Below are 18,723 nucleotides of genomic sequence, written 5' to 3'. Positions count from 1 at the left end.
AAAATAATTGAAATAAATATTTTAAAAATAATTAAAAGAAATATTTAAAAAATAATTACAAAAAATATTTAAAAAATTATTAAAAAATTATTTAAATTACCTGTAGCTGTAGTCGCCCAGAAAATCGCCCGAAATCGCCTTGAGCGCTTTCTCCCTTCTTTCTGCCTTTGAGGTGGAAGGTAGACTGATGTTGGAGTGAGAAGAGAGAGAGAGAAAAAACGAATAAATAGGCATCCCTAGTGGACCGCCCGTGGCCCAGGCGGTCAGGACCCTAGCAAACCGCCCCTGTCACAGGCGGTCTGCTGGGAGTGTGGGTCGCAAATAGTGAAGAAATTGTAATTACTTGAATATAATTTCTTAGTTTGAATGTAATTACTTGAAGTATACATGTGCTGCTTTTAATTATATTGTTGAACTTTAATTGTATTGTTGAACTTTAATTGTATTGTTGAACTTTAATTGTATTGTTGAACTGTGTTATAATAATGAAATGTAAAGTGCAAACAACATAATACCAACATGAACATAAAATAAAAAAACGTAATGTCAACATAATACAGCAGTCCCATAGTCAAAATACTACAGTCAGAAATATATCACAATAAACAAAAACTCTACAATCATCATCTTCGTCTCCTTCCGGATAGAGACAACCTAGGAGCCGCTACGCCCTTGCCATGCCTGTGCGGCTGCACGCGCCTCTGCGGACTCACATCTCGGAGTGCATCCTCTCCCAAATCCTCCTCATCGTCCCCCATATCCTCATCCTCGTCCCCCGTATACATGTGCTGCGTACCTGTCCTGGCTGCCCGTGGATCAAATCCAGCAGCTGACTCTGCATTGGCGGGCTGTGTACGCAGCTCCCATGGATCTTGCTCCCAGCTTGCAGAATACGTGGAAGGAGGCGGTGCGCCAAATAATGCAGAGACAAAGCCATCTGCAGTCTGAGATGAACTCCCACCAGCCTCAAAGTCATGCTCCATCTCCACTCCATATCGTGGTCTGTGGGAGCCATACGCCTCTGCATCTGTATCTGCCGGGTCCAGCTCATTTATGCTAAATATGGGATCGGCATTCCAACGAGGTGCTCCATCCTAGATTAAAATAATGTTAGTTTTGCTACATACAAAGAACTCTGCAACAAATAATGGTATAATTGGCGACTGACCGTGCCAAGCTCTACTGCAACTCCGTATTTATTTTTATAAGCATCCCATCCTTGGGTATTCAGCACCCAGTCGTGGAACGCCCAACCTGAGTCATCAGCTGCATAATTGGAAGTTAACTGAGTTAGAACGAACAATTCAACGGAAATAAGAATATTGTGTGTGTCGTACTTTTAATATTAACTTGTAATTACCTGCAGGAGCTTGCGGCATCTCATCGCCGTAGACAGGGACTCGTTGATAATCTGGATTTCGCGGTGCAGACTGTATCTCCCGCCAATTGATGTTCTCCCCAGCATCGCGCAGCATGCCAACGAGGCGGCCTTCAAAACCGCCTGTCTCCACGATTGGTGCAGTGTGCTCGAGCATCTGGCATCCTATATATCGCCAAGCATCCTTCGCCATGCACGCCAAGCTGTGTCCAACTCCTCTCATAGCGGTCAACAGCTGCACACAACATGATTATGCCTACAGTAAGTAATCTGGATTTGCACTTTAAAATTAAAGTATGTTTCGGTTTTACTTACCGCGCGAGCATTGATCGGACCCCAGGGCATATAATTGCTGGATGAATCCATCAGCCTACGTCGTAGGGTCTCGCCATAATGGCCTGTCAGGTAGACTGACGGCATGCCCCATCTCTGGTACCATACGACATATCTCAGATCCCCGGGACCAGCACCCAACGATGTAGTATCTGGCGGGCTCCATAAGTGCTGCTCCGGATGTCGAGCCCAGTTGTACTGCATGACGAAATGCTGGCTCCAGTCGACTTTAGCCTTAGTGTGCGCCGTTCTGCAAGTGCAATTAATTAGAAAGTAGAGAAACAGTGGATATATTAAAGTTAAAAATTAATTAAGTAGAGAGAACTTACTTGTGGAACTTGTCGGTAGCATCCTTGCCCATCAACGGGTGCTCCGGGATGAAAGCATCCAAGCCAAACTGCCGGGATACCCGATCGGGGTAATGGTACTCCACGATCCAGAAACAGACGACCGGTCCCCGATAATACCATAGATGTGTCTGCTCTAATGTCAGCGGGCTCAGCCATCTGCGCTGATACCATGCACGATACGGAAACCAATCGATATTCCCATCTCGGAGCATCTGGAGCTGACCCCGGACATAAGAAATCCCCCTGCCCCTCTCTTCATGATCGTGATGACTGCCCCATATGGCGGCGTATGCGGGGCATCTGGCTGGCTCAGGGCCTCCCCAATCGGGATGCGGCAATGGTATGACTGGCCGATTTATGGGCAGATGTGACCACGACCAATGCTGAAGCAGTAGAAGTGGTCCAAAAAGCTGTTTATTCTTGACCTGAAAATTTACTTACAATAAAAACTGGGTGCTTCTTATCCAACCTTCAATAACAACGTATAATAATACAGACTTACCAGACAAGCATGACAGAGGCCTCTGTATAAGTGGGCGAGGACAGCTCCACCCCAGTTCCATCTCGATTCTTTCTCCAAGTCCCTCAGCAGGGAGAGATACATGATCGGAACCGCGTCACCGCTGGAATCCTCGAACATGACAGCACCGCACAAATCCAGCACATATGCTCTAGTATACCTGCAATATAAAATAATCAATGTAATTAATTGAGACTGTTGAGCAACTACTAAGTTAATTTAAAGAGTGTAATAGTACCTCCTGACCGCCTCAATGTCATCAGTATCAATTTCTAACTGCCTCCCATAGAAGTGATTCCGGAGTGCCTTTAGAGAAATGCAGTACCCGGAATAACGAAACTCCTCCTCCTCCCCCTTCTTCTTCTTGTATTTCTTCTGCAGAGTCTTCGGATCACACCCTAACAACTCCGGTATCATCCTCTGCAGATCTGGATGGTCTGAGATGCCACCTATGGGGTCGCCATCGATACGTAAACCCCATAAGGCGCTCACATCACCAAGGGTGACTGTCATCTCCCCGACCGGGAGATGAAATGTATGAGTCTCGGGTCGCCATCTCTCCGCTAGACCATGCATCAGAGACACATCGATCTTACTCTGCGGCATGGTGGCAAGCTGGTACAACCCGAGGTTCGAGATGTATCGCTGCATTTCTCTGTGTGGAATGAATGGAATCTCAGACCTGCGGTGCCTCACCGTAAGCATGACATCATCCTGTATTTATTATCAATTTGCCATTTTTTAGTAACTCAAAATAATGTCATTTTTTTTTAAGTATAAAAATCACGTACCTCAAGAGATGCCAATGAGACGCGGTGCTTAACATGATGGGTCCATAGAAGAGGACTAAATGTGTCAGGATCATGCACACCATCTGGAAAATCGGCCTGAGACGACGGATCCGCTCCAGTCGGATCCTCAAAACCCCTGCCAGTCGTATCATCATACGACGACGGGCCCTCTCCAGTCGGATCCACGGAGAAAGTGCCAGCTCCTCTCGGATCCACCGAGGACGTGCCAGGTCCACTCGGATCCACAGCCTCTGCACCCTCTGCAGGCTCAGCTCGTACTCCCCACCGTCTAACTCTAGGCATACTACATTTGCCAAAAAATATTAATCAAAACGTACAATTTATATAAATTTTTTTAATAAGAATTGCATGTATATTTTCCCAAAATAATTGTAGGTAAATAAATTGCATGTATATACAATTAATTTACACTTTGCATGTAAGTAAATTGCATGTATATGCATTTTTTTTTTACAAAAATTAATTTTGTTGAAAATAAATAAACTTTACAAAAAAGAAAAGAAAATGCATATACATTTTTTTTGGGTGTATATGCAATTTGTTTACAAAAGTAATTTTGCATGTACATGCATATACATTTTTTTTTTGGGTGTATATGCAATTTGTTTACAAAATTAATTTTGCATGTACATGCATATACATTTTTGGTAAACAAATTAATTTTACAAAAAAAAACAAAATTGATTGTTAAATAAAAAAATGCGTATACATGCAATTTACATACAATTATGGGTTATTTTTTGTAGATTTATTGAAAATCATATACAGGCATATACAATTAATTTTGTTGCATGCATATGCATTTGCATGTATATACAATTAATTTACACTTTGCATGTAAGTAAATTGCATGCATATGCATTTTTTTTTTTTACAAAAATTTATTTTTTTAGTTTATATGCAATTTGTTTACAAAATTAATTTTGCATGTACATGCATTTTTTTTAAAACATTTCAACCAATTGAACCATAAATTATAATCCTAAATTGAACCGTAAATTATAATCCTAAATTGAACCATAAATTATAAGTAATTCACAACCATAAATCCTAAATTTAAGTATACAAATCTAAATATAAGCAATTCACATTTGACATCCATAAACCCTACATTCAACCAATTTTTCACATCCATAAACCCTGAATCGAATCGAATCGAATCAAATTACAATCAACAATCAATTTAATCACATTTAACAATCAATTTAATCTAATCGAATCAAATCGAATCGAATTGAATCACATTCACAATTCTAACCCTAAATTAAACTAATCGAATCGCAATGAAAAAACATACCTTCAACCGAGGAGGGAGCGGGGGAGATGACAATGTTGCGGTCGGGAGCGGGTGGTGAGGCGTCGACCGGCAGGGCAGGGCAGGGGCGTTTCCTTCTCTCTTTTTCTCTTTTTTCTGGTCTGGAGGCGGGGCAGAATGGGGGAGAGGGGGGAGAGGCGCTTCTGTGCTGGGTTTGTATATGGGGCATGGGGCGCCCGGGCGCATGGCGCCTCACTTGGCTCATGGAGCGCCCCAGCCTATGGCGCCTCATTAGCGTTGTGGGCCGCCTGGCGGGCTGGCGCCTCCCTGGGTCTTTTTGGGCCGCCCGAAATCCAGGCGGTCAGGGCAGTTATAAAAAAAAAAATTTGACAGGGGCATTTTTAAAAATTTTATTATTTTTAGGGATATTAATAAAAATGGCCGCTAACTCCAATAGGGATTGACAAAATAATGAAGTTGGCATTAGTTAGCAAATATTATCTTATCAAGTTCTAAAAACTTAATATTTTTTACTAGTATAACTTAAATAATTTTGAATGAATCAAAGCTTCATTGATCAAAATGAGAAGTTATGCATACATTTCCCTTATCAGTGAGACCGTTTGCTATTAATCAATTAAATTAATCCCTGTTTCTTAATGCCCATTGGAGTTACACATAGTGACGAAGCCACATTAAATCATGAATAGATAATTGCTTGTTTTTGGAATATGAAAACTAGGTATGTATACATCTATATATAATCGGATTAATTGTAGCTTATTTTTGCACAGTCCACAGTCTAAATTGATTTATTTATAGTAGTCATATTTTATTTTGACATATAAAATTTATAATTATTGTTATTAAAAAAAAATAGAGATATAATGTAGACATAAAAAATAAAGACATTTGAAATGTCCTCAACTTTCAAACTTATTTATGTTTATAATTTGGCTAATAAGATTTTTGTTTATTGATAACATGAACATTTTTAGTGAATGATGATGATGCTTGTTGTGGGTTCTCCAAACATTTGTAACTTCATATATACTTTGTTTTCACCAAAACATCTGAATTGCTTCTTTCCCAATTTAAAATAGAAATTGTTTCTTATTTCCAATTTTTTACATGTAACTAACTATTTTTATTTTAATTGGTTTTAATTTAAAGTAAAAATGACATACTTAACCCTGTATTTGATCTTTTTCTGCAAGAGTTTCAACCCTATTTAAAAACTACAAGATTAAAAGATAAAAGGAGAATAAGAAAGATTTTGAATTTTAATTGAAGAAACAAATAGAAATAATTTTAGTGTTTTTTGATGGAGAAAAATTAACAATTTCTAGAAAAACATATGCATGGTTCAGATTACATGTGAATTTTCACTGTCAAATGTTATATGCTTGCAAACCCAAACCAACTCTTAATTTCTAAATTACACTGTCACTAGTGGTGAAAACAGATCGGATTAAGATCAGATAGCGGTAAAACCATATCCGTATCCATTTATTTTTTTAGATATGGATACATATCGGATATCAAGATATACGTACATATATACATAAATATTTTCATAATATATATTAAATTATTAGTATATATCTACTATTCAAATAGGGATAATTAAAATTCAAAATCATATCTGCACCACTATCCGCACAGATATTCAAATATCAATTATCTGCGTCTAATTTTTGAATAGGATCCTGATTCGGTTAGATAATATCCAACCCGTTTTCATCCCTAATTGTCCCCATCTAATACATATGCATACAAACCAGAAAGGTCATAACTATAACATCTACTTCATAGGTCATAACTATAACATCTACTTCATGACTCCGGTGTTATTTATCCATTGACATAGCATTAAATTAAATTAGTAGGTATGACTTATGAGTGTTACACAAACTCATAATCATATTATAACATTACTGGTAATTGACCAAAAGCACCAGTTGGACCAAGGACTGGTCATCTCTTAGAATTCTCCTTGAAAAAAATGAACATATTAAATAAAAAAATGTACCCACTGAGAAATAACATCCGTTCACAGGTGACAAAATTGACCAATCTATCAACTAATATACAAACATGAGAATAAATTTACCAGTAATAAGAAAAAAACGATTTATTTTTGTAGTTTCAAACCACGAGAAAACTAAGTTCAAAACTTGTGATATGTTTCAATGGATTTATATTTTAAGAAAAATCCCAAGATAGCAACAGAACCAACTAAAAACCACTACATAGTTGTGCACATGTGCTATCTTTTCAAGATAGAAATTCAAGAGAATTAATCTCGAAATTCAACAAATGTTGAGCTATAGAAAAGCAAATAGCAGAGATGCAAGGAGGTTGGGAATTGGTACACTTAATTGGTTTTTAACCTTACCGAACAATTCAATGAAAAACCCAAAAATAAATAAAAACACCATATACCAAGAGTTACCAACACAAACGAAATTTTATTCACCATCGAGTTTTCTAATGCCACATCCACAATTTTTTCAATGCTAAGAAACACCAAAATCCTCACACTAACATCTCTCTCTCTCTTTCTAAAAACCCTAGTAAAGTTCACTTTCCTTGTGAGTATGAATCACACAATCCGACTTAGGATACGAGACACAAGTGAGCACATAACCGCTCTCCATCTGCGCATCATCAAGGAACGACCCGTCTGACTGGTCAACGTTACCCTTTTCAAGCTTACCTGCACAGGTGCTGCAAGCACCAGCACGGCACGAGTACGGAAGCTCAATGCCAGCTGTCTCTGCTGAGTCAAGGATGTAAGCATCATCAGGTGCTTCGAATTCTTGCTCCTTACCTTCTGCATCGATCAGTTTCACCTTGTAGGTTGCTTGAGGCACGAAAGGCGATTTGGTCATTTTCAGATTTGCCTGTTTTTGTTTTGTTTCAGCAAAGGAGATTAAGCAGGGACGGAAATTGGGTTTGTTGGTGTTTGTGAAAAATCCATTGCATGGTACAGAAGCAAGACTGGTACCAAGAGCAAGTGTAGACATTTTGTTAAACCTAGTCAGAAAACAAAAGGTAAATCAATAATTAAAGAAAGAGCTGAAATTTCACAAAAAGAGAAGTTAAATCCAAAATTTACTATTCTCCATAAAACACACAGTATATTTCGTTCATATAAATAATATTATATAGATCTAAACAGATTACATGGGTATTTTGATTCGGTATAAAAAACCAAAAATAACCTTTCGGTCCCTTCTACAGAAATTGAAATTATTTTTCAGTCCCTTAGAAAGGCCTGTTAATAATTTTTAATTAATTTAGAATTTTTTTCTAGAGGACCCAAAAACAAATTTACCCATGTAATCCACCTAGAACCCTATATAATTTTAATTTTATTTCTATAATAAAAAATTCTGAAAAACACAGCCCTCATAAATTAAAATAATTTCTATTGTTGATATATGCCATGAAATTTCAGTGATGAACAAAAATTGAGGCTTCCTGTTTCAATGAAAACTTAGGCAATATTAATTTGTGGAGCATTATGAGAAAGGTACGCACGAGGTTCCTTTTACCCTTCACTCGAAGCTCCAATACTGGTAAATAGACAGTAAATCCTACAATAATTTATTGATAATTGAACAGTAATTTCATAATTTTCCCAATTATGTTATATTTTCTCTCTATTGAGTGAGGATTTAATGGCTGAGTTAATAAAAATCTCTATAAAACTTGTTGGTTTCTAGTTTCTACACACTAGAGCTATTGAAATTTGATAAATACCCATAAATCATCTTTTCTAAAGACTGATTTTGCAATCAACAAATAAATCAAGGTGAGAAAAATCCGTAATTGCAAACTACAGAGTAGATCGAACCTAGATACCAATTCATGCAAAAAGATTACAACTTTAGGGAGAAAAACAAACATAAACCGTAGGGGAAAAAAAAAAAAAAAAAACAGAGTAAGAAATCATACCTACCCTCCTTCCAAAATCAGATTGAGAAAGACGGTAACATTGATAGGATAAATACGAAGAACGGATTTACCTTTTTTAGAGAAAAGGAAATCAGATCTAAAGAAAGAAAAGAAAAGTACCTTCTTTACTGGGATTATAGAAGCGAAATTGAAGGGGAAAAGAGAGAGAGAATTGGAGCGGAGATTTCTATGTGTCTCTTGAAGTGACGAAATGTGACCTAAAAGGTGACGGCGCTCTATGTATAAAGAGCTTAATTTTTCATCTAAGCCCTCCAAAAATATTTTATATACATCAAGGTGTCTGGAGGAAGAGATGGTGATATAGAAACGGAGAGTAATTTGGAGAAGTATCACGCGCGAGAGTGCTCGGGGCGTTTGATCCAAACGGTCGGTTCGGTTGAAAACCGAACTAATTTTTGCAAACCAAAGTTTTATTTGGTTTTAAAAAATAAAACCGAACCGACCGAACAAAAACTTTCCAACCGAATTACAACCGAACCGAACAAACCGGAATTTGATAGACTCAAGGAAGAAATCTAAAAAAAGAAATTTGATCCACTTTCAGATTTGATTCGATTCAAGTAAAAAATTCAACAAGAAATTCAAATGATGTACTTGATTATTGTAGGATTTTTTGTTCTTTTAAAAGATGGTGGATAAAACAAAAAATCCAAGGTTTTTCTGTTCTTTTGCTCGAGTCAAATCCAATCCATAAATCTAACAAGAAATTCAAGGATTTTGTTTGATTTCAAGGTTTGCACAAATCAGACAAAAAAATACAAAAAAGAAAGAAAGAGAATAGAGAGAAAAGACAAATTTTTGAAAAAAATAAAAACTTGAAATCGGATAGGAGGCAGAGGAGTGAAAATGGTGCACTGATCGGAGCAAATGAAAATTTCTGTGGAGATTTAGATTGAGATTTAATGGTTTCCTGCAGAGATATAGATTCAGGCGGAGATAAAATCTCAGAAGAAAGAAAGAAAAAAAGGAGAAAGAAGTAGGGGAGCGTGAAAATGAATCCAACCCATCACGCGATATCAAAAGAATTTGGTCGGTGCAATTCAGCCGATTTAAAAATTTTCTAAACCGAACCGAACCAATAAACCGAAAAATCAAACCATTTAAACCGAACTTCTCCGGTTCGGTTAAAAACCAAATAAACCGAACCATTTGAACACTGAGACTTTAGCCCTAGTTAATTTTAGGAGAATTTTTATCTCTAGAAAACATTAAAAGAGAAGAGAGAGAATAAAAAAAGTACTATTAATTTTTTTTTTTTTGAGAAAAGTACTGTTAAATTTCTATCACTAGATAGAATTTATACTGATTAAAAAAAATACCAATATTATATAGGTGAAAATTTTAATGATCCAAATTCATTTTTTCCTTCTTTTTTCCTTTTTTTTTAAATTTTTTTTTATGCAATGGATGGGACACACATGGTTTGAATAATAGAAAAACAGAGTTCAATCTTAAATTTTATCGGATGGTAAGAGGTGGGGCTATCATTTTGTTATTGTTTGAATAAAAAAGAGAGTTTGAATCAATACAAAATTTACCGATCTTTTTATGCATGATAAAACCAATGCACTTTTTATGTTTCATTCTCTTTTATTTTTTTTTAATATTTTCTACTAACGAAAAATTCTGTAATTTTAGCAGAAGAGAAGTGTTCAACATAAAGTAAAAACAAAATTTCATCTGTACCTATTATTTTCCTAATATTTCGATATGTACCACACAAGTGCAAGTAAAGTCATCCGCCACCAAAAGAATTACCAATTGTGTAAATAAATCATGTGAGCAACAAAAGAATGAGTAGTTCCAGACCATCTGCTCAAAATAGATGTATGAATAAAAATAAAAAGGGAGAATTTCATGAATTTTAAGAGCAGTATTAAAGTATGTTGTATTAATTTTTAAAGAGTGAGGCTATGGTATTATGCATAGCGCATGTTGATATGTGCTATGGATTAAAATTTTCAGTTTGATAGTTTTAAGGATCGATTCAAACTGTTCAATATGATTTCTATATGAATACGTTTAGAAGATTAGAAAATAGCTTGATCTAAAATTATGGACCATATAAAAATACGGTGAGTTTCAATTCAGTTTTAGGGCGTGTTCGGCGTGCCACTGTGCCCGCGAGAAAAAAAAAAATTCACTCAGAGTGAATTTTTTTTTCCCACACGAATAGCGTTTTGGCCATTCAAATTGGATCCAAACCCAAATCCATTCCCGTTCCCGCTTAGCAACCGAACACGCCCTTAAACTGTTAAACATAATTAATTTAAGTTTTTGATATATTTAATATGAGGAGGGTTCAAATGCACCCAAATTTTTGTGCACCCAAATGTACCCTATCTTTTATCTCCGTTTTCAAAATCAAAACAGTCAATCCGAACCATTAAATGTGATCTATATATTAAGATGTGCTTGGAGACCAAATTTTACATTTTTTTAAATTTTTTTACTATTTATTAAGCCACTTTGAAAATCGCTGATCTAATGGTCCAGAAAATGTAAAATCAGCGATTTTCAATGTGGCTTAATAAATAGTAAAAAAATTTCAAAAAATGTAAAATTTGGTCTCCAAGTACATCTTAATATATAGATTGCATCTAACGGTTCGGATTGACTATTCGGACTTTGAAAATGGAGAAAAACGATTTGAAATATAGGGTGCATTTGGGTAAAAATGAACCCTCCTCATTTAATATATATTTATATTATATAATATATATGTGAGTTATTAGAATTTAAGGTGATACATATGCAATTATAGATTTTAAATGGTAAATATATAAATTTTATAATTTTTTATGGTATATATATGAAAGTCACCATATATTTTAGTTAAATCACTGTTTCGAAATATTATTTATTATGTCTAAAACTTAATTAAAAAAAGAGGAGGGTTCAAATGCCTCCACCATGCCTCCATTTTTTAAAATTTTAATAACTCAAAATTTAAAACTTAAAAGTCAAAATAAAATCGTTGGATATGATCTACGTCATTTTATTTATGCACATGTAAAAAATTATGACATTTCAATTTTATTTTGATTGTCATCAAGAGCTTGTAAAAAATGCATTAATATGGATGATTTATAAACGTTGATTTTTGAACTTATTGATTCACATAAAAAAAAAACTAAAATGTGATAATTTTTTATGAGAAGATAAAGAAAATAACATAGATCACATCTAACGGTTTTATTTTGACTTTTAAGTTTTAAATTTTGAGTTATTAAAGTTTTAAAAACTGGAGACATGGTGGAGGCACAAAAAATAAAGGCATTTGAACCATTCTCTTAAAAAAATCGCTTGCTACTATCTTGTATATAAATTATGATAATTTCAGGGTCATTTTGAAAAAAACTTCTTTGTGCATAATTGCATAATATGAGACGAAAGGAGCGCCACGGCGCCTTTAACTTATTCTTTCAAGAAATAGACCAGCTGGCCATAAATGTCGGAAACTTTGTTCTCTTATTACATACATTCTTTTAAGTAAATAAATGTGGCGGGTCATTTCAAGTGTTAATTCAACCCGCAACATACTATAATCAAAGCAATTGGATTGTTGGTTTCAATCAATACTGGCGTTCCCATTGGTTTTTCCGACGAAAACTGTGGGAGCATTAAACAAAAAAAAAATGGCAAATAATCGAAGTTGTATTTGAAACATTTAATTTTTAAAATTATGAATAGTACGAGAACACAAGTAGCATATCATATATTTCCCAGGACCTACCTGCTCGCATTCATATTTCACATTTTTCAAATGTCTAAAATATGATTGCGTGTCAAACATATGTTGTTTTTGCGTTTTACATTTTCGTCAAAATAATCTCATAAAATATAATTGCTAGATAGAATGAGTCTATTCATGTGAAATGTGAAATGTGAAATGTATAAAATATTAATATATGATTGAGTGCCACATTTTCGTCTTTTTTAGTGTTACATCTTAGTGCTATATTTGAAAACGGCTCCACATCTCTCTCCAATTCCCTTCTTCGGTAGAGCTATTTTTTATAAAATCTAACTCTTCTGCACTTATTTCGTTAAAATTATTAAAATTAGTTATTTAAAAAAATGAATATTACAATTATTATAGAGCGGTTTTATTACAGACTCATATTTTTATATTTAAAGTTTAAATAGTCGATCTGAACAGTTTAACATATAGTTTTTATATAGAAATGTATTCACAAATTAAATTTACATTTTTTAAAATCTGTTTACTATTTTTTCAGCTAGGTAAAATTATTTGATTTAAAAATTCTGAACCATCCGAAATTAGTAATTGTTACCTATCTAAAAAAATGATAAATGAATTCTAAAAAAATATAAAATTTGGTATTTAAATACAATTTTATATGGATATAATAAATTTTATTTTATATGGATATCATGTTGAACGGACCAGTATATAATATACATATTACTATAGCCTCACTCTTTTCGTCAAAATAATTTCATAAAATAAATTGCTACATAAAATTAACTGAAGGATTGTACATATTTTTATTCATATAGAATAAATGGACTATTTATTCCTTGCCACAATGCAAGTCGAAATTTGCAAGGAGAATATGAATAATCATTTTCGATTTGAAGTTACAAGAAGAAACTAAACATTTGAGTGGCATGTATTAACGTTCTATTATTTTTTTTGAAGAGAATTTAATTTAATGAATGAGATGTCTTCATTTCTGTTAATTTTAAATAATTGAAAAATGTAAATCACTTGATAAATGATGAAACATGCACCAAATCCAATTATTAATTTAATATGCATGATATTTACACTATATTAATTGATCATGCCTGCTGTTTCATGAAATTAATTATAACCACAACAAAACTTCTAAAATAGATCAAATTCCACCTAAAAAGGCTAAAAAATAGAGAAAATTTCTAGTGTGTCCATACAAACTTTCTGAATAGCCAATATCTCCATAAAAATGTCATAATAGCCAATATCTCCATCACTAAACATTCTTTTTTCTATCCCTTTTTTATTGAACATTTTATTTAGTTATTTTAAATATCAAATTGAAATATATATATACCATTTAATTTCAAACCATCTTCTCTCCTTTCTTATATATACCCTTGAAAGTTTGTATGGGCACACTAAAAATTTTCCTATAAAAATATTACACAGAAGTTGAACCATCTCACAAGTCACAAGTTATTGTAATCTAAAAAGGAAAATAACAAGAACACAACAAATTTTGCATATTACACTTATTATTATCACTAAAAGAAATTTCACCTTAGCGGTCTTAATTATATAAATTCAAGAAAACAGCCGAGCAATCTAAAAACCAAACGAAAGACCCTCCCTTAATGCAATTAAAAGAAGAAATAAAACCATTCAAATCCAAATATAGACCATAAATTTAACCTCAACTGCTATAATTTCCATGTAATAAGCATGTAAATGTACCGGCTTTCAATACAAAAACATGTCATCCTCATAGATATCATCTAATGTAGAAAAAGTGTCATAATAGTCATCGTTATAGTCGTCGTCAGAATCCTCTTCTGGATTATATATTATACAACATCCAAACGAACATGGTCGAGGTGTTACTCCATAAACGTAGTAGTTGTAGTAAGAACTAGATATACTATCCATGTATTCATCAGCTGAGTTGTCGGGTAGTTTAAGGTATCTTATCTGTGACAGTTTCGTCATAATGTATTCATCTAGTACCAAGTTCAAACAATTCCGGATGTCGAGAAACTCGAGATATGGGCATCCTTCAAGAATAGTTTCAAGACCCTTGTTTGTCATCCTGTTATATATATATTTGTTTCAGCAATTAATTTTCTCTTTCGAATGATGCGAAAACTCAATTACTACTAATAAATTTAGAACTATGTACACATATGAAATGTACCGAAGGAAAAATTAGAACTTACCAGTTACCAATAAGCTGAAGAGATCGTAGCTCATGCATATTCTCGCCTATTTGTAGAGCATCAGTGTCCCAGTATCTGATTATTGAACTTGCAGAATAAAAATTTTTATTCCACCTGAAGCATTTCAACTGAGTGCATACTGGTCCAAGTGTTTCACACAATGGTGCATCAAGGGTACATGTAAGCTCTAGCTCCTCAAGCATTGGCAACATTTTGATTATGCTTACAATGCCGTTACTAGCATGACGGTTATATTCGCCACGAAGATTTATTAAACGGAGAGTTCTCAGGGTCTTAGTCCTATATATTAACAGAAGAAGTGTTTACTGTTTATGAGGAAGCTAGCCTTGCTTAGAGATCATGCATGGTTCAATTAATATATACATATAAATCTAAGAATTGAAATTGGGATTGTTTGTATGACAACCTTTGAGCCATGGCCATCAATCCTTTAATAGAAACACGAGGGCACATGAAAAGACCGATGCTTTTCAACGAGTTGGTCCTGTTCGATCGACAAATAGCATGGGTAAATAAAATGTTAATTAACATAGAATGAGATATATCTTGTGAAGATTTTTGTTGAGAACATATATAACTCAATATTTTTTTTAATGGCTTGAGGGTAATTAAGGTTAACTAATTTATTTACACATGCATGGCTTCAGCATTTGGTCCTTGGGTTTCAATCCTGCCTAACCATATTATAACTAAACTTTCGCTCCTTTAATTAAGAGAATATAAGAAATTAAAAGGCTTAAAAACAAATTTTTGGTGACTGGTTGATTTTCAACAACTATCATTTATTTTATTTGTTGAATTGAAAAGGTTAACCAAGTTCATTTAAGCAATTGAAATTTTTTCTTCTGAAAAATAAAAACCCATTGGTCTAGCTAGCTAGTTCCTGAGTTGAATAATATTTTTCTTTTATTTGAAATGCCAAATTTTTTAATTTCAACTTAGGGTAAAACAGACAATGTTGAACAATCAGAAAAAATTGACCTGGTAGCAATGTACAGCAAGAGACCATCAGTGGCAAAACAGTCAGCGTAGAACTCCTCGAGTTTTCCCGCACTCCTATCTATGGCAATCTGAGCAATCCGCTTGAGGGTATGCGTGGAGAGCGAGAAGTCGAAATTAGTCATGTCAATCCTTTGCCAGAGCATTTGCTCGAGTGTTGTCATCCTATGCCAATTCCGGCACACTAGGCTAGCCGTTGTCAGTATATCGATTGCCCCCAATTTCTCAAATATTAATAGTAATATATCTGGGTGTAGTTCTGCCCAATTCCGTCGATAGCTAGCTTCTGGTACAAAAGAAGTTAGCAGAGAAACAAAAAATTGAAAAATACTCTTATGTATTAAATTTAATGGATAGTTTAAGAAACAAATTTTCTAATTATCCAATTAATGAAATCTGGTTATAAGAAACAAAACAATTTTCTTTTTAAATAGTTTTCAGAATCCATCATGACTGTTGCTTACTTGCATCAGATTGTTGCCATCGCACCACTATACATCCAGAAGATCTCTACAATGAATGACAGAAGGTTTAGAAAGCATGATTTGCTCATAAAACAAAATATCCAATTTTTCTTTTTTTTTTACAAAAATAGTATGGAATTTGGATTTTTTTTTTAAATAAAATTAATTTTAATGATTGTAACGGACAAGCAAAGAGGACTTGGATTTTATAAAAAAACAGTTCTACCGATCCCTTGTCTCGGTGGAGAGAGAAACACATTTGCTCCAACCATTTTTTGCGAAATGGTACTTAATAAACTTCACAAATTTATTTCACCCATTTTCGGTGGAGCAAACGCGTTTCTCCCTGCACCAATCCCTTACCTCGGTTGAAATATTTTTTATAAAATCCAACTTCACTGTACTTATTCCGTTAAAATCAATTAAATTAGTTCTATTTAAAAAAAAAAAAAATCAGAAATTTGGCATACCACAACTTGACAATACTTGGTTGGCTTCCACCATCTCCTTGACTTGCACATTTACTTGATTAGGACTCCTTGCTACAAAATGAAATCAAACAATTTAACAGAAGATGAGAAAGAAATTAAAATATTACAAAAAATTTGATTTTTTTTTTAAAGATGATAAAGAAAACTTTTTTTTTTTTTTTTTGCTACATATTACATAAGAAAACAGTAAAAATATGTAAATACTATAAAATAAAGTTAACCTGCTGGGAAACGAACAGATGTAGTCAGTTGAAGAGGAAATTTTGTTTAATATGCAAAAAATCCTCAATAAATATTAGCGCATTAATTGGTACTTATTTCCTCCGTTGCAAATATTTTTAATTTCCTTGTATAAAATGAAGCCAATTTGGCACCAACATGAATGTTAAAAAATTTACATGCTCCTGGTGCACCAATATATAGTCTCTGGTGGACCCGGCATTTGCTGTGGTCTTGCCCAATATACTCTCACAGTTGGCCAACCCATGCTCTCACTTAATTAAGGTTTGATTGCAAATTATTACTATCTAATTAAAGTTAAATGGTTGTATTTCTTGCGGAAAAAGTATGATGAACAAATTAAGCACAAGTCTGCATTGTGGGAACATAGTAATAAAATTCTCATTTTATTCGCAAATAATTCGTAAATAAAAATATTTTTGTAGTGTTTTCAAATCGAACAATGAATTATTCGACTGATTGAATTATTTTTGAATAAAATGTAAATTAAAAATTAATTGTGAATAAAATGTGGAACTTTTTTTTCTGCTTTTTTTTTTTACTTTCTTGTGGAACCAAATTATTTTCGAATCACGAACTTTTGGCTCCGCCGAATCGAATCCGAATAATTCATATATCACCATAGTGAAATGCCACAAGGATTGACGAACTTTCTTATTTTGATTATAATTGAATGTAGCAAAATCATTCATCATTGAGTTTCAGCCGATTTATTTTCATTTGTACAATAATAATAATAATGTATAATAAAATTATTTCTGAAGAACATTTATTTTTCAATAAAAACAAATTTAAGTTATTTTAAAATTAAAGTTCCTGTCACAAAATTAAGATTACAATGACAACCTTATATGCAACGTTTTTTGCAAATAATATTTATTCGAGGACATTACTTATTATTCATTCCATTAACCGAAATGCTTCAGCGAGATTTAATTTATCTGAATCCTATAATTAAAAAATAAGACGTGTTCAAATGCATTAATTTTGTGTGCGTACATTATGTATTCAATTTTAAAATTTTATAAACTTTAAATTTAAATGTCAAATTAAAATTGTTAAAATATTGTATACATCAATTTCTCTATGTACATGTAGATTATGACATTTCAACTTTGTTGATTGTTAAAATGATATTTCTCAAAAAGATATTGTGGATAAGTTTTGGCCGTTGATTTTTTTTTCAATTATTGATTTATATCAAAAATAAAAACTAAAATTAAAAAAATTTATATGCATGTAGAGAATATAATATAAATCACATTCAACGCTAATGGTTTTATTTTAACAACAAAAATTAATAAATTTGTGTTATTAGAAAAATTAGAAAAAAAAAGAAATTAAATGCTCATTAAAATTATATGGTTCTCCAATAAAAACTATTAACATATAATACGAACCATCACACAAGTTAATGTAATCTAAAATGAAAATAACACGAACCCAACAAATTGTGCAAATTAATTACTCTGGCAAATACAAGAAAGGAAAAATTTCCAGTATACCTATACAAATTTTCAAAATCGTCAATTTCGCAATGAAAACTCCATAATTCCCAATATTCCCAATAAAACTTAATTTTTTTTTCTATCCCCTTGATATATTTATCTTTTATTTAGTTATTTTAAAAATAAAATTAACAAATATACCCTTCTTATTCTTCTCTATCTCTTTCTCCTTCACTGTATACAAACTTTTTCTATTTTTGTTGCTCAAACGAAGCAGGCCATGTCAGACCCTTTGTGTTTTTAATATTAAAGCAATCCCTCGATATATTAAATATTGAAGCTGTAAGTGTTAATACATTTAAAGCAATCCCCCAATTAGAATTTCCAATCATCCCATGAATTTCAAGAAATAATAATAAAAAAAAAACTAAGAAGGTTTCACTGCCGCTCAAAAGTATTGCTCTCTCAATCAGTGAAGGAGAAGAGAGAGGAAGGAGGAGGGTATATTT

The 18,723-nt window shown here is 33.3% G+C and overlaps 3 protein-coding genes across 4 annotated transcripts; all 3 read right to left on the bottom strand.

The window, feature by feature from the left end:
* Positions 1-512: 512 nt before the first annotated feature.
* Positions 513-1,776, bottom strand: LOC144563950 (uncharacterized). Its single transcript, XM_078313406.1, has 4 exons — positions 1,694-1,776; positions 1,361-1,613; positions 1,169-1,266; positions 513-1,094 (listed from the first exon to the last, which is right to left on the bottom strand). Exons 1-4 carry the CDS (start codon positions 1,742-1,744, stop codon positions 624-626), a joined length of 873 nt encoding a protein of 290 aa, XP_078169532.1. The 5' UTR covers positions 1,745-1,776; the 3' UTR covers positions 513-623.
* A 5,320-nt stretch (positions 1,777-7,096) lies between these two features.
* On the bottom strand, positions 7,097-8,872 carry LOC144564626 (ferredoxin, root R-B1-like). Of its 2 annotated transcripts, none has more exons than XM_078314229.1 (2): positions 8,732-8,872; positions 7,097-7,687 (listed from the first exon to the last, which is right to left on the bottom strand). In XM_078314229.1, exon 2 carries the CDS (start codon positions 7,675-7,677, stop codon positions 7,222-7,224), a length of 456 nt encoding a protein of 151 aa, XP_078170355.1. In that variant the 5' UTR covers positions 7,678-7,687; positions 8,732-8,872; the 3' UTR covers positions 7,097-7,221. The 2 variants fall into 2 exon arrangements, with proteins under 2 accessions (XP_078170355.1, XP_078170356.1); XM_078314230.1 differs by lacking the exon at positions 8,732-8,872 and adding an exon at positions 8,612-8,727.
* Positions 8,873-14,078: 5,206 nt separating this feature from the next.
* Positions 14,079-16,621, bottom strand: LOC144564443 (putative F-box/LRR-repeat protein 9). The gene is made up of 7 exons (XM_078314042.1): positions 16,506-16,621; positions 16,036-16,081; positions 15,554-15,857; positions 14,979-15,056; positions 14,711-14,851; positions 14,552-14,626; positions 14,079-14,424 (listed from the first exon to the last, which is right to left on the bottom strand). Exons 1-7 carry the CDS (start codon positions 16,554-16,556, stop codon positions 14,079-14,081), a joined length of 1,041 nt encoding a protein of 346 aa, XP_078170168.1. The 5' UTR covers positions 16,557-16,621.
* Between the last annotated feature and the right edge of the window lie 2,102 nt (positions 16,622-18,723).

The sequence above is a fragment of the Carex rostrata genome, chromosome 13 (genome assembly GCF_964058835.1).
Source record: "Carex rostrata chromosome 13, lpCarRost1.2, whole genome shotgun sequence".
Lineage (NCBI taxonomy): Eukaryota > Viridiplantae > Streptophyta > Magnoliopsida > Poales > Cyperaceae > Carex > Carex rostrata.
This window is presented reverse-complemented; position numbering and strand designations above follow the sequence as displayed.

Bases quoted from the DNA above. Each gene is read 5' to 3' on its own strand.
- LOC144563950 (XM_078313406.1), bottom strand. From the start codon at position 1,744: ATGGATTCATCCAGCAATTATATGCCCTGGGGTCCGATCAATGCTCGC. The intron at 1,614-1,693 runs GTAAGTAAAACC...TGTTGTGTGCAG, and splicing joins GTCCGATCAATGCTCGCGCG to CTGTTGACCGCTATGAGAGG. The intron at 1,095-1,168 runs GTCAGTCGCCAA...ATTTTAATCTAG, and splicing joins TTGCAGTAGAGCTTGGCACG to GATGGAGCACCTCGTTGGAA.
- LOC144564626 (XM_078314229.1), bottom strand. From the start codon at position 7,677: ATGTCTACACTTGCTCTTGGTACCAGTCTTGCTTCTGTACCATGCAAT.
- LOC144564443 (XM_078314042.1), bottom strand. From the start codon at position 16,556: ATGTGCAAGTCAAGGAGATGGTGGAAGCCAACCAAGTATTGTCAAGTT. The intron at 15,057-15,553 runs GTCAATTTTTTC...TCGATCGAACAG, and splicing joins TTGCTGTACATTGCTACCAG to GACCAACTCGTTGAAAAGCA. The intron at 14,627-14,710 runs GTGTGAAACACT...TTCAATAATCAG, and splicing joins TGTACCCTTGATGCACCATT to ATACTGGGACACTGATGCTC.